This window comes from Crinia signifera, chromosome 5 (genome assembly GCF_055691185.1).
Source record: "Crinia signifera chromosome 5, ASM5569118v1, whole genome shotgun sequence".
In the NCBI taxonomy this organism is placed as follows: domain Eukaryota; kingdom Metazoa; phylum Chordata; class Amphibia; order Anura; family Myobatrachidae; genus Crinia; species Crinia signifera.
The window spans coordinates 304,893,522-304,909,986 of NC_139221.1; the positions used below are offsets into that span (position 1 = coordinate 304,893,522).

The following is a 16,465-nucleotide window of genomic DNA, read 5'->3' on the forward strand; positions in this document are numbered from 1 at the left end:
GGTGAGTAGAGCTGATGGGAGTCATCAGACTGCCTACTCCTGAGTAGATGATAATAGTGGTGGTGAGTAGAGCTGATGTCATAACACTGCCTCCTCCTGAGTAGATGATAATAGTCGTGGTGAGTAGAGCTGATGGGAGTCATCACACTGCCTCCTGAGTACATGATAATAGTGGTGGTGAGTAGAGTGGATGTCATCACACTGCCTCCTGAGTAGATAATAGTGGTGGTGAGTAGAGCTGATGGGAGCCTGTAGAACTCAGCGATACTCATTTGTGTTTGTTGACCAGCATTCTGTCGCATATGTGTAAGGTGCATTCATGGGTAATAGGAGATCTTTAAATATCAGCCACAGAAAAGTTTTAGATTTCTGGAGAATCGCTGAAAACAAGTATATAAAAAAAGTATATATACTGTTATTTGAGTTTTACCATGTATTATGTCTTTGACAAAATGTGCATGTTTCTTTTGTACCTCTTTATTTGTACATGTATTATTATGTCTATCAACATTAACCAATGACCACACTGAGCTCAAGCCATTAATTACCCCATATCCACTGTGTGCAGGGAAGGTGCACTGAAGAGTGTGGATGAAGGGGTGCAGTGTACAGTGAAGAGAATCCGGAAGACAAAAGGTTAACAAGGAAAAAAGTCAACATGAGTTTTTCACCTTTTCATACTTTACCATTAAGGTGTACTCCAGTTGGGAACTGTAAAGTGTCTCGAAGCATGGCTAGGGAAGTGAGTCATGTGAGGGGACGATTTGGGAGTCCACTACTCAGGTGTAGACTTTGACACCATAAAAACATGAAAAACAGTGTGCAGTGTGTGTGTTTGTGGGGGGGGGGGGGGGGGGGTGTTTGGGGTTGAGATGAGCTGGGAAGGGTGCAGAACACAGGAAAGCGGGTAGGGAAGGGAAGGGCACAATGCACAAGGAATGGTGCAGTGAAAGTGTGCAGTGCGGTTTCCCCCACACTGCACCATTCCTTGTGCAATGTGCCCTTGACGTTGAGGTGAGCAGGGAAGGGGAATGGAGCAGTGCAGAAGGCAAGGTGCAGTGAAAGTGTGCAGTGTGTGTGTGTGGGGGGGGGGGGATGATGAGCAGTGAAGAGTGTAAAAGTGCAGAGGGAAGGTGCAGTGAAAGTGTACAGTGTGGGGGGGAAGGTTGAGTTGAGCAGGGAAGAGTGTAAAAGTGAAGAGGGAAGGTGCAGTGAAAGTGTACAGTGTGGGGGGGGGGGGAGGTTGAGTTGAGCAGGAAAGAGTGTAAAAGTGCAGAGGGAAGGTGCAGTGAAAGTGTGCAGTGTGGGGGTGAAGTATGAGTTGAGCAGGGAAGAGTGTAAAAGTGAAGAGGGAAGGTGCAGTGAAAGTGTGCAGTGTGAGGGGGGAGGTTGAGTTGAGCAGGGAAGATTGCAAAAATCAGGGAAGGGGACAGTGTGGTGAGCGGAGGAAAGGGCAGACTGCACAGGGAATGCAGTGTATGCAATGCAACAGGAAGGGTACAATGAAAGTGTGCAGTGCGGAGGGAATGGTGCAGTGGGAAGGATACACTTTAGGACCATGTATATACCTTTAAACACGTCTGTTTTTTACATTTCACATTATTAAAAACACATCCTGAGAAATGCAAAAAAATGGGACAAGTAAAAGCGAACAGTACAGTACACTACATTCTAACACATTTTAAAGGACCAGTCAATACCATATATTTTCTTTTTTTAATGAAATGCCATAGCAAATGTTATATCATTACTGTAATCTTTAGATGTGTGTGAATATAGAAAATGAGTTAGTAGATGTGTGTGTGCATTACACAGAAGAATGAGTGCGGTGTGTTGGAGTGACAGGCAGCCACGTCCGCCTTCTCCCTATAATATTGCGCTCTGTCTAATCCTCTTTGTCTTATAATCCCTTTGCACTCTTAGCTTTGTCAGCATTCTGCCAATTGCGAGCAGCTGGGCTGTGGGATCTAAGTGGATTTGGGAGCCTAATGTGTTTGGTGATATGGTGACATCAGTAGCAGGAGACTAATTACACAGTTACCGCTTACAGCAGCAGCTGAAAATAAATCAAACGCTTCTCGAGCCACCAGGAAAGTGAAAATAAATGAAACTGTTGGATCTAATCTGCGCTGAAGACGCACCACATTTGGTGCTTGTGTAATAGTCACCAAATACAGAACAAATCTCTGCACTGTCTCCTGCAGTTGTACATCTATTGCGCTTGACAGAATGGGAGACAGTTCTCGTGGGCAGCTATGGAAAGGACATTGGGGCAGATGTATTAAGTCTGGTGAAGTGATAAAGTTGCTGGGGATAACACAGCAGACAGTCATTTTTCTGTCCTAACTGTCAAGCTACAGGCTGGGTTTCAACTGTCATTTTTCAAACCCAGCCTGTCGCTTTGACAGTTATGATTGTCTGCTTTGTTATCACCTTCCACTTTATCACTTCATCGGGCTTAATATATCTGCCTCATTGTGCAATAGGAAACACCTGCCAGTGGGAGATCCAGCTGCCCCTCCACCATAGGCCCCACCCTAAGAGCCCAGACCTGGACTTGTTTACTGCCTGGAGGATTCTGAATGAGTTTAGGTCACTGAAGGGAAGCCTGGCATCCCCAGGACTGAAGTCAATGTCTGGCTGGTGCAATCGGTTCCTGGGAATGAAGCAGAGTCTGTCTCGGGTCAATGAGCTAATCCGTACCAACTCCAGCAAGGAAAAAAACAGCAGAGAAACAAACACAGATGCAATGTAAACACAGCCTAGCTGTATTACCACTCCACAGCCACAACATTGGCACAGTGGGCTGTTGCTTGCCTCCTGTGATGGGGGTTGGTCGTCCCCTCCCAACCAAACCAACCCGTGTGTTGGGAGGGTGGTAAACACACCTATGTTATGCTTGTGTATATGTAATTGATAGCGCCTGATGAAGGATTGGGACCTCTAGTGTTCCATATCACTAGTTTCAAGACGAGCATGGTCAAACCCAGAGTGTGGAACGCATCTATGAGAGCTTGATATACCCCGTTCCTTTTCATCTAGTTTCCAGGATTATCACGGAGGAATCGCTGGAAGCCTACATAACACATCTATATACATATGTCTAGTGTCTGATTGTGTGCCTCCAGAACACTGCCATCTGTTAGCAGTGAGTGAAACTACATCTCTTTCTCTCTCACACATGCACAAACACAGAGACACACAATCACAAGGAAGCAGACTAGCTTTCGAAGCATTGGCTTCGCGCAGGCCTACTAGTCTGTCACATTTGACCAATGGCAGCTGAACTGAAAAACCAAGCAAAGCTGCTTAATATTGGTCATTTTTTTCATCAATAAAACATCCTACCTGTTGGTTTGTTTGCTCCCAGCATCCCGGCGTTTCCAAGGATTTTGAACACATGATGGGCGGGAAACTGTTCTTCCTTTTCCCATTGGTCCACGTGCGGGTTAATTTCAGTGTCTATGATCTATATGTGGGGAAAAGAAAATATCATAAGTTCCTCTTCGCATAACTGTCGTTATTTTACAAAGAATTTACCTATTTGTCTGTTGCGGTTGCAGATGGTTGTTTCTTGATATTAGAGTACACTTTAGACCATGGGTGGTAATAATGGCCCTCGAGACCTACCAAAAGTTTGCCAGACCCCTTAGATCAGGGGCGGTCAAAACGGTCCTCAAGCAACGGTCCACGTTTTCCAAATCACCTAGCTGGTGCACAGCTGTAATCATTACTCTCTTGTTAGACGGGACCCGGCGCGACTATCACCATGCGCCAGGTCCCCCAGGAATGGAGGACAGCGTTGAAATGAAAAGTCAGCCCAGGCTGTAAGACTACACATCCACTTGCATGCAAATGTGGGGAAATCGTTTGGCGGGGGGGTGGGTGGGTGGGTGTTACACGTTTGCCAGGGCAGCATTTACCCATTTGCTAGGCAGCGAATATACATGCTGCCTAGCGAACAGCTCTGAATCGGCCCCTTAATGTGATAGCTATGTGGATAGATTCTTTGAGTAATGGCATATTTTTTATACATGCCACATTACAATCAGATTATAAAACCACTATACGGAATGCTAGTTTGGACTTCTGGTTAAAATTATTATAGTTTTTTTTTTAAATTACCCCAATTTTTTATTATATTAAATACATTTTTCTAAAAAATTGCACCGAGAAATTCAATGACTCCTTCTATGAAGGCTAATTGTAACAGACAATAGTCCGGAGTAAAAGTACAATCTGATGAGAGGTAGTTCTAGCGGAGATGATGCGCGGTGCCCTTTGCAGGCAATTACTGCATGGCAAGGTTGCGGCCTCAGTATATGCTTACACGGAGTGATCGGAGGCAGCTATACACCCTACTCTGCAATTATTATGCTGAGGTATCAGAGCTGGCCTCGTATTCAGCAGCATTGTGTATTGCAAATCATAAACCTAAATATAGTGACCCCGTTAGGAGTAGTATGGACGCATTAGCATTCAGGTAGCAAAATATTAACTTTCCAAATGTGGCCACGATACAGGAAATAGAGGCCACAGAGAGTGATAAACTCTCATTTTTCAAACACAGCCTGTAACGCAGCACTTAGGGGATGAGTGCATTATCTCTCCTCACGTTGGGGGGGGGGGGGGGGGGAATATTCAATCCCGTTACCGACAGCATTGAAGGCAGTTTCCGACAAATAAAACAAGTCGGATCTGTTTTGTCGGAAACGGCAGCGGATTGTCGAATTCACAGCCATTTATCGACAATCCTCATCTGTTTTCACCGGTCCGCAGAGTTCTCGACACTCGACATTGAATTCCGGCTGTCGAGTTATAGTTGAACGGAACGAAAACATTCCGACAGTCGGAATCCCGATTTGAATACCCCCCAATATCACTCTCCAAGCCGTAGTGCATCTCCTTCATTGAGAGAGCATAATTTACAGTATTACAGCTGCGCAGTTTGGAACATAACAGTAATTGTCTTGGAAATAAGACAGAGAGGGATGAGGGCCCTGCTCACAAGCTACAGTAGCTGGTGCTCGGAGGTTTGGAAAGCGTAGTCAAAGTAAAAATAATACTTATGAAATACACAGGTTCTTGGGCTTGATAAGAGTAGGTGAAATGTAGGCTTGAAGTCAGCCAGAGAAGGGGTTTATTTTAGAGATGTGCAGTCTCTGATTTACTCTGATTTCAAAGCAGGATCTTATTGGCTATCAACTGTCAACAACTGTCATGTGATTTGGGATAGCCAATAAGATCCTGCTTTGAAATCAGAGCCTGCTCATCTCTATTTTATTTACAAAGGTGTAAGTTCTATTGAACATGGGATGTTGCTTGGTCAGCCAATCAGATTTTTTCTATTGTCTTGTAGAAGGTGCTAAATAAATAAATAGATGCTGGTTGGTTGCTATTTTTCAAATAAGTCACCAGAGAAGTCTATACAAAGTTTCATGCACTCCAACCACTTGGTGAAGCAGCATGACCAGTACGAACCAGGTATGTCCTCTACATGCTGGATGAAGGTCTCCACTGCGGCTTGTGAAGACTCAAAACAAATGCAAAGCATCGTGCAACTTGATGTATGGGAACACAAACAAGTCAAAGGGGACTGGGTATAGACTGTTGAATGCATTCATGGGCCAGAAATCCCACCACTTTCCTGGACTCTTGGGTAGGTGCATTGCCATGATGGAGAAGGGCAACACAAGTGCAAGCTCTTGGACGGTACTTTGGTCTTGAAACTGGAAATCTAGGATTCATCACCACTGTTGACCACCATCAAACCTGGCCAGCACGTTGCGGCACCAAGGAACCCAAGCATCCTTCTGCTCTCGAGTCATCTGCAGTGTGCAGAAACCTTGCTCAGGCCAAGCTGTTCGTAGAGTATCAAGCAGATGGATCCCAATGAGATGCCAGTCTCCTTCTGTAACTGGGCCACGGTCGCCCTGGTGTCCAACTCAACTATGGCCCACATGGTGGCAGCACTGTCCTCGACGATAAAGGACACAGCTCAGCCACATCACTCCTCTTCTTACAGGGATTGCCTTCCATGCCGATATTCTGCAAACCACTCCAATACAGTGGTTCGGGATGGTACCACAAAGGCATTTGGTCAAAACTCTTCTACTGTCATAAACCGTTAAACCGGAACAGAGATAAGGCACCACACAGTCAGTCCCTAACTGCCATGTTACTGTCTGGGTTTGAAAAACGACAGTTATCACCGTCCACTTTATCGGGCTTAATAAATCTGCCTCATAATTCTTGAAGAACAGTATACTGTAGATATAATTAATACCTGGTTTCTGTACTGGCAAGTGATATAATACAAGGGATCAGGCATGTTGCACTTATGTTGGTGCTGTATATGGCAGATGCTTAATTATAAAATGTCAGTAACCTGTGTATAAGATCAAGATGTCCACTGATTAAAGCGCATTTTCTGATCTTCTTCCTATAAGGATAAGGATTAATTGCAGTGAACGGTGACAGAAAGTCTTCTCGATGCTTTGTTGAAATGTCACATTAGTGATGAATGGAATCAGGCTTCATAACACTGTAGCTGCATCAAATAGCAGTCATACAGCCAGTCCTTACATGGCCAGTTGGGTGTTACAAAGAGCAATCAGCCCTGTCGCTGAGTAGCTTACTTACAGACAAGCGCTTGCTATAGTTCATACTATCATTCAATTAACAGGGGAAATTAAAAAACCCTGAAGTTATAGTTCACGTGACCTGGAATGTGCAACATTATAGGAATATGGAGCTAATTCAGGATGGATCACTTTTGCACACTTTCCCTGATGGTGTGGTCCAGCGCATGTGCAAGACAGGACCTGCATTCACATTGCACCATATTGAAGGCCTCTGCCTGATTGACAGACAAGGCATTCGTAGGGAGGGTCTAGGGGAAGCAGGGAAGCTAACCAGTACACGGGGAAGTTCTGTTTCCATTTTCTGGGAGTGGCTAGAGCAAGGACTCGCAAGCCGAGTAAGGTTAGACGTAAGACATCTGCAGATTGATTGTCAGATCTGGCAGGTTGGAACAAAACCTGATAATAAATGAATGACAGTTTTTGGCAGTTTTCCAGCATTCCAAAGCAAATCACCAATTGTCATTTGCTCTCATCCATTACCAGGTTTTTGTTCCAACCAGCCAGATATGACAATAAATCTGTTGTATGGCCAGCTTTACCCAGGCTGGAGTCGCAGAGGAGCAATGCGACCGTTTTTCTTAAAGTTTATTGAGGTCACAAATACCAGCAGGGGGTGGTACGGCTGCAAGGGGTGGTACGACGGCTGGTACACAGGCAGGAGGTGGTACGCAGGCAGGTATGCACCTCCTCCATCATCTGCATTGCTTAAGGATTGCCATACCTATGATCAGGATTCTGGCAGGTTGGGATTCCAGTGCCAGCATCTCCATCCATGTCAGTATTCCGGCTCAGGTCTTCTGGCTGCAAGTCGGGGCTTCAGTGTCAGTACTCTGTCAGCACATCCCTTATATACAAATTGTTGTAGATTTAAACTTTTTTGTATTCTGCAGCAGCTGATCAGGCATTGGGCACCTCTGAGGTTCCTCTTCCCTCAGGCTTCACCTCTACGTCTTGGTACATTTCTGATAAATATTCATTACCGAGCGCTGGCTTTTTTGTGTAGATCTCTGCAATGCCAATTGTCTATACCTTTTATAGTCTTTTGCTGAGTGACTTTCCTTTCTTTCCTATTATGACATGTATTTAGGTAGAGCTGTAAGGACTTTTTGTCACACTAGGATATGACACCGCTGTGCTGTGCAGTCTACTTTACCATCTTATATCCTTGGGCGAACAAAGAAAACCTAAACGCACATGCCGGATGATTAAAAGATATTCGTTTGGTGCATTGTTAAATCATTTGTAATATGCTGTCGTTTTGTACAATAGGATCATGGGGAATCCAACATTGTACATAGCCTAGAGATCTAGGGTCTGATTTAGAGATGGGCTGATGTCAATGCCGCATTCAGCGACATTAAATTTCTATTTGATTTCTAGGAGGGGCAGTAAAAAAAGCCGCCTCACAGCACTGCGACAGACAATGCAAGCGGAGAACCAACATCGCGACCATGGTGTTCCCCGCACACATCAGGGCTTGTGCCGCTGGCTAATGCCCCATATACACAGGGCGAGTGATCCTCCATGCTGAGTGATTCAGTGTCGCTCAGTACACAGCAGTAAAAATAGGATTTTAATACCTACCGGTAAATCTTTTTAACGGAGTTCATATGGGGTACTGAGGTCTCATTACATTGGGGAATAGAGGGTATCCAACAGGAGACAGGCACATAACTTCTTCAACCAGGGTGTGCTGGCTCCTCCCCTCTACTTCCCCTTACTAGCCAGTTAAGAAACGGTGCCTGAAGCAAGGATAACATATGTGAGGTAGGATTAGCATGATAAGTAACGTGGTGAGATTCGCACCAGCACACCACAACAAACACAATAACACTCTCAACTAAACTTAGTTAACCCCGTCATTGTGTTATATTAGCATATAGCGTTTAATCACTTAAGAATTCGTAGGGAGCAAGAAGTCACCAAAACTCAGATGCTCCAACTTAGGTCAACGGATCTGTAAGGTACAAGAGTACAGAAGCCACTGTCTCGCAACCTGCAAGAAGGGCTGGAACAAGATTACAATAAATTGGAATCAGAGCACCGCAACTGAACCGGGCTCTCAGTAACCCGTATGAACTCCGTGAAAAGGATTTACCAGTAGGTATTAAAATCCTATTTTCACTATCATTCATATGGGGTACTGAGGTCTCATTACAATGGGGAGGTCCCACAGCTTCCAGAAAGGGTGAGAACGTGCGGAGCCTGTTGCAACACCGCCTGCCCAAACTGGGTATCATCCTTGGCCATAGTGTCAAACTTATAAAATATGACGAAAGTATGTTGACCTGACCCAGTGGCAGCTTTACATAGCTGCAATGCCGACACCTCGAGCAGCCGCCCAGGATGCGCCCCCACGGCTCTAGTGGAATGAGCTCTCACAGAGGCCGGTATAGTCAATTGGGCTGCCACATATGCCTGCTGTATGGTGGAACGAATCCACCTAGCAATCGAATGTTTCAATGCCGGGCAGCCTTCTCCTTCTTCCAGTCCTGCAATAACCACCCTCAGGGATTCCATTCGGAATTTGAAAACCCTTAGATAGGGGTTCAAGGACTTTAAGTTCAAGATGGATCTGACTGACCCGTCTGGTTTTGGAACCACAAATAGGTTTGAAAAGTAACCCTTGTTCCTTTCTGATGGAGGCACTGGTACAATCACCTGTGCATGCACCAACTTGTGTACTGCGTGTCTGAGGATACTGCGATCCTTCGCTGCTGCTGGGAGTCCAGAACTGAAATATCTTTGAGGGGGTTGTCTTCGAACTCCAGCTTGTAACCGTGTGAAATAATATCCCTGACCCAAGGGTCGAGGGAGGATGCATCCCACACGTTGCTGAAAAACGAGCCCCCACCATGAGAATATCCCGAGGTGGGAGGAGTCCGTCATGCGGCAGGTTTAGGCGCAGCTGCGCCTGTGCTACGGTCTCTAGTTGCAGAAGCCGTTGCCTTTCTGGGCTTACCTCGTGTGCCTCTATTGGCGTTGGAGCCACCTCTGGCCTTAGGCCTAAATTTGGAGGTCCGAAAGGACTGTTGTGTACCACCTGTAAAGGGGCGTCTCACCGGAGTGGAAGCTGACGGGAGGAAGGTGGACTTACCAGCTGTAGCTTTTGAAATTAAGTCATCTAACTCACTCCAGAATAGCCTGTCCCCTGAGAAGGGGAGGCTTTACACGCTGCATTTGGAGTCCGTGGCCAAGTTAAGCGCATTAATGGCTCCTAACTCCTTCTGTGCTTCACACATCATTTTAGCCGTGTCTTGGATGTGACGTAGCTTTTCAGCCACAGTAGGTACATCCATGTCACCCAGTAGGCCTTCTTGTATCTGGCCTGCCCATGTAAAGATAGCTTTTGCCATCCAGCAACTAGCAACACTGGGCGTTGGGACGCCCCACTGGCTGTATACATAGCCTTTACCGTGCCATCTAGTTTTCTATCGACCGCGTCTTTTAAGGTTGAGGTACCTGGGACTGGGAGTACCACCTTTTTTGAAAGGCGGGATACCGAAGCGTCCACTACAGGGGGTTCCTCCCACACCTTTCTGCCAGTGGGGTCAAAAGGAAAGGCAGACTTAAAACGCTTGAATAACCAGAAGCGTTTTTCTGGATTTTTCCAGCCAGCTTAAAAACACATCCTCTAAGTCAGACTGTTCAGGGAAGACAACATCTTGTCTCCTATGGGACACAAAGAAGGGATCCCCTTCAGCAGGTGCCTCTAAGGGTACATCTAATACCTCTCTAATAGCTAGGATCAAATTTTCAGTGCCCTGTATGGAATTTTGTGACGCCTGAGAATCTACAACCTCATCCACGTCACCATCACCATCGTCTATATCAGAGTCAGGTGTAATGGCTTCAAGTGTCCGTTTACGGGACACCCCTGGCATGGGTGTCAGAATATCCACCCTTGCTGTGAGCACCTTTAAATCCTGCTGTACCTGCTTAGTCTGCAAAGTATTAGTTGCCAGCTGTGATGATACATTCTCCAGGATGGCTTTCATGCCAGAAGCCCATGAGGGTTCCTGGGAATCAGCCTGAGAACCACCACTGAGCTGCGGAGACATGTTACTGAGCTGTGGTGACATACACTGCTCACAAGCAACCTGTGATGTAGAACTTGGAGCAAACTTGTTGCTGCAAATCATGCAAGTTATTTTCCTCACCATGCTGGAGAAAATAACACTCCCTATGAACACACTGCAATCACACTGAATACACAAGCATTGAATGTACAGTATCTGTTTCTATGTGCAGATTTATCACATACTGTATAGGTCTAAACAGTGTGTAAATGCTTAACTAGCAGTGGGGGAACTCAGAGGTATATGGGGGACACCAGCACCCTGCAACCTAGTCTCCCTATTAGGTAGACTGGAAGAATGCACAATATACCAATATAGAATATATATTGTCTGTTATAAGAAGTGGCTGTACAGCACACTTAAAGCGCTTTTTAGCGCTATACTTGCTGTCTCTGCTGAGGAATCTCTCTCTCTCCCAAAGCTGCGCTGAGGAGTGATCTCTGCTCTGCTGTAATGTCGCCCACAGCAGGAAGCAGTTTACAGGTGTGCTCAGGTCCCGCTCTGAGCTAAACCCAGCCCCTTGTCATGGCGCCCGGGCTTCTTTAATATTTATACTGGCCCCTGGGAACCTTTTAATAAAGATTAACTCACATAGCGGTATATGCCCTGGTGGTCCAGTGGCAATGCCTGGCATCCAGTGTCAGCGTGGCTTGAAGTGTAAACTCCGCAAGCAGTCCCTGGGCAGGGCCACCGCCATTATGCCGCACATAAACCGGGGTACCCCACTGTGGGGACCCCGGGTAACACTCAACACAGACGTTTTCAAGCTGAGCCAGGGGTGTGCGGCATGCTGGGGGGGGTGCTCGCTGCAGCGCAATGCCTGCGGTGACAGCACCCTATCAGGTCGGTGGACCTGCAGCAGGGATCAGTTCGGTTCCTTGAAAGGCCTGCAACTGTCCCTTCCCCCGGCTTCCCTCGTCGCAGGGAAGCTGTTAAGCCCAAACACCAACCCGAAAATAATAAAATAAAATAAACTGAAGAAAAAATCACCGGATGTCAGCTGCCCGCCCTGTTCCTGTGGAGTGTGCACACTAATCTAAGTCTCTTAGATACGTGTTCTCGTTCCAAATCATTCGATGGTCGGCGACCATCAAATGATGTGGGTGCTTCCCCATAGGTTGCAAATGGATGTTTATGTTAATCATCCATTCGCAGGTCGTGCGAACGACCCCGGCTTGCAAGGGAGGGGCGGGCGGACCGGTATTCAGCGTCTTGGGGACTCGCAAGGCTCTAGAGTCAACCAGAATAAGGTTCTATTATGTGGATCCCTAAATAACTGTGTGAGCCTGAACAATGATCCCGCTGGCTTTGATCCGATCAGTATTTGGCACGATCACAGACCGGTCTAGAAGACGACTGCTACTGGTACGGATGCAGTCACCTTCTGATTGTAAATACAGGCCACAGTTACTCTGGAAGCTATACAGCTCAATATCCATGTCCACGAGGGAGAATAGCCGGTGGCCGTCGGGACCCCAAGTGTCGGGGTTCTGACTGTAAGGATCCGAAAATTGAGGTAATGACTTTCGGGAAACTGTCCGGCACCCGCACGAAACAGTGATCTATGTGGCCACATGCAGGCATAAGAATTTAGAAGTTTTCATCTAGGAATTCCAGTCAAACTATTACGGCACGTGGCTGGATGCCATCTGACCAGTGCAAAAAAGTATACACACATTGGGCGTTTTTGTCCAGTGTGTATGCCTAGCGATCATGTGAAATTGCTTAAATTGCTTACACACTGAGCTATTTTCACCTGTCCCAGAGATTTTCACAAGGAGTTGAACCACTTTACCTGTGGAAAGTGGTTCCCTCAGCTGGTAAAACAGGCCAACAGACAGCGATGGCCGGTGGTGATGCGAGAGCGCACTTCAGTGTTCACCGCCCGCCCATACACACTGGGAGATTATCACCAATCACATCGATTTTCACGGGGGTACACTGGGAGATTTTGAGCTCAATGTAGCTCGAAACGCCAAAAGGGAATCTACTTTGAGCTCAAAAGTGTGTATGGGCCTAGTGTGTATGGGCCTTAATCTGCGGTCTATAATCTGAATGCTGGACAGGGGGGCCAGACAATGGGTGGTTGAGCGGAGATGTCGGATTACGTTGCATGTGGTTGTAATTGCTACACTCAGTTGCTGAGAGCTTCTTAGCAGCCATAAACAAGTTTAGGGGCTCATTGGATTTTATGTTCTATTAACGTATCATAGCGCTGACCTCAGGTCTTGTAAGTAAGAGAACGTGATAGATTTATTAAAAAATAAATATGTATAATTTGTGTACTATAGTCTCTGATTGCTCAACACTAACTTTCTCCAAGTTTTGATAAATCTTCCCCTGTGTTTGGAACCAAAAACCGCCCACCAACTTCCACTTTGCATTGAAGATCTGGGTAAATCCACCCACAGAACTTAACGTTCTCAATAATAGTATTTTAAAAGCAGAGCCAGAGTTCTGGACATCCGATCTTTATGTTTTGCGGCCTACATTCCAGCAGCATGGCATGGTCCGCTGTCCAAGAGAAGCCATGATGACCTTTCTCTTACAGTTTATTTAATTTGATCTTAGTTTCACATTGCATTACTCGGAACGTTGACGAATGTTCCTGGACACTTGTTGTGTACAGTTAATGTTCTCATTGTCTACCTTGAGAACAACCTGCGCTGTGTGTTAAGCGGATTCCTTCTGACAACACTAACTTTTGGTTTCCAGTTATTTCCCTCTTATCTCATAAATACTGCAGCAAGAACGGGGCAGATGCTTACGGAGTGGAAGATCACTTGTCAAAGGAGACAAGGTGAAAGACATCAGGGGAAAACATGGAAAAAAATATGCAAAATTAATACTCTACCATCTGCATGGGATTACTAGTACAGCGCGTTCTTCGGCTGCATCTGCTGTGTCATCGCTGAGGCTTCAAACGTCCATCATTAATCCTAAACACGCGAGTAACTCTGCATTTATACGTGCCAGAAGTCTCCCGTGCCCGCACCTGTCACAGTTCACTACTTGGCTCCATCGGATATTATTCTTATTTATAAATCTTTTGCATGTTTTGAATTATATTAGTTAAACACTATGGGTATGGTGTAGACCATCTCCAGCATTTAAGTTGACGGTAAGTGGGTTGACGCAGAATAGTCATCAAACATTTGGTCAACAGGCACAAAAGTCAACAGGGTCAAAATGTTGACTGTTCAAGTTTCATTTATTTGTCATATACAGTTTTACACAAAGTAAACATACAACGAAATGTGCTGGACAAAAGTTCTGTAGCCCACAATCATCTCTTTTGTTTTGCTGACATTGAGGGAGAGTTTGTTATCTTGTCACCATCCAGTTAGCTCCTTGACTTTCTCTCTATAGGCTGTCTCATCGTTATTCGTAATGAGATCGGACACTGGTTGGCAAGTTTTCCGTGTGAAATCTGGTATGGTTTGGTTATATTTAACCAGCATTTCCTTACAGGTTACTAATCCCAATCGTAGTCTAAGTGGACAGTAAATCAAGCAAATGGGAAACCATGTAAAGCCCCAAAAACACATGTCGACCATTGTCATGTATGTGACATATCGACCATTTGGTGTCGACCTATTGACTGTCTACTGAGTCACTGTCGATTATATGAATACCGAACATAATATCCACCTTGAATTATAGGCAACCAAAAACATAGTACAAAATAATGTTGTTTAGCCCTTGTTGCATCAACCACCGGTGTCTGTCCCCTATGGTCCCCTATTCAGTGCTGTGAGTCATCCAGGTGGTATCGACACCCTGATGGTGGTGGTCAGAAGACCATCACCTCCTGCCTAACTACCCTGTCTGCAGCCTAACAATAAACGTTCCCCGGCAGTCTAACCCTAACCATACCCCACGAATGCCTAACACCCCCCCCCCCCCCCCCTCCACACTGCTGCCTTACCCTAACCTTCCCTATACGGCCTAAACCTATCCCTACCATAGCCTAACCATTACCAGACCCAATGAGCTGATATATGGATGTCTGCACGAACATCTATTCTCCATGTGATACATACACATAACGCGTGAGATCTGTGCGACTCTAGTGCAGGGTGTCTTTTTGTGACTTTTTCCATTTTTCATAACATTTGCAAATCAGAACAGGATGCACAAGCAGCTTTTGCTGATTAAAATGATGTGTCATGTATATATACGGAGTGTGACAGCTTCTGTATCTGCATATCTGCTGGCCACAAGCGCTGGATGCGCCATAACTGCAGCTCGACCAAACGGGAGGTGCAAACAATTGAATGGCCCCCATTGTGTTCAGGAAAAGCAGCAGTGAGGCACACATACACTGGCATCATATAAGGTGGAAAGTCTAGGCCCCCATACATTAGGCCGACTTGTCTGAAAGACAAGTCGGACCTAATGTCCTCTGAGCTCTTCCGGCAGCTCCCCGGGAGAGCTCACTACGATTTGGCACTTGATGTGCCATTTTTCACATGGGATAAATTGCATGTGATTTATCCCATGTAAATTCCCGGGGAGCTGCAGGGGGTCTCGAGTCCGAGCTGGATGGGGTCCAGGGCGGCAGGAGTCTCCACAGTGTCCAGCTGGATGGTCACTGCGGAGACCGTGCGGTCAGCGGCGGCAGTGTTTTGAAAACAATTCAAACTATAGGCTGGCCGCTGAGAGAGGATGCGCTCTCAACCAATCAGCGACCTCGTTGATGATTGGCTGGGAGCGCTCTCTCCCGCAGCCAATCAGCGGCAGGCCTATCGTTTGAATTGTTTTCAAAACACTGCCGCCGCTGACCAGCGCAGTGTTTCTGCAGAGCTGCCCCGGACCCTGCACCCGCCGCCCCACTACCACTACAGACTAGGTCCCAAGTCGGGTGGTCGGACATGCAGCAGGTCCGACCACCCGACGCAGATCCAATGCGCACGGGACCGCGCATCGGATCTGAGGGGGCATCAAAACTAGCCGATTTTGGCCAGATCCGACTGATCTGGCCGAAATCGGACCAAAATCGGCTAGTGTATGGGCAGCTTTAGGGTGCCCACACACTAGAAAGATCTGCGATCCTAAGATGTGCGCATAAATTAGCCTTGAAATCTTTTGTCCGTCCTGGACAAAAGATTTCAGGCAAGCGCACATCTTTACCAAAGATTTTTCTTAAGATCCCCTGTGCGTTCCTATGGATCTTTTGTTAAATCTTCTGATCTTTCATGCAGCACGTAAGATCAGAAGATTTAGCTAAATATCCACGGGAGCACGCATCGGACAAAAATCGACCGATTTTCGGTAAAAATCAGACGATATATCGGCCGATTTATCGGAAATCAGCCAATCGGCCCAAAAATCGTTCTAGTGTGTGGGCACCTTTAGTCCTGAGCCAGGAACAGACTCCTGATATAGAACATGCTGTAACCATACCCCAGCCAGTTGGAAACAATATTATGAAAGCAGAATAATAGGGCACCGTCGGGTAATAACAGTGTGGGCCCCGTACAGAACCTCCTTATTTTTGTTACTCTCTGTAACTACCGTCCTCTACTGCATCTCTATTGTTGTCATTTCTATGGCAAGTTCAGAGGCAGGAAATTCCTCCGTGATCACAGGGACACGGCTCCTATGCCTACGTAGTGACTCACATCCTTTTATCCGCAGCAGATAAATCACCCACATTATCCTGCTCTTTTTACCATTATTTGCTATGCTGTTAACACATCCATATCAGTATGGACATCAGCGGTGACTAACAGAAACGGG

General features: G+C 46.2%; 1 protein-coding gene across 1 annotated transcript in view; it reads right to left on the reverse strand.

Annotated features, from left to right (window-relative positions):
• Positions 1 to 16,465, reverse strand: part of LOC146081299 (putative acyl-CoA dehydrogenase 6) — a 107,668-nt gene that overhangs the window by 74,338 nt on the left and 16,865 nt on the right. The window contains exon 3 of the mRNA XM_083189445.1: positions 3,349 to 3,469. Coding sequence (XP_083045571.1) covers positions 3,349 to 3,469 — 121 coding nt within the window. The remainder of the gene's footprint in view (positions 1 to 3,348; positions 3,470 to 16,465) is intronic.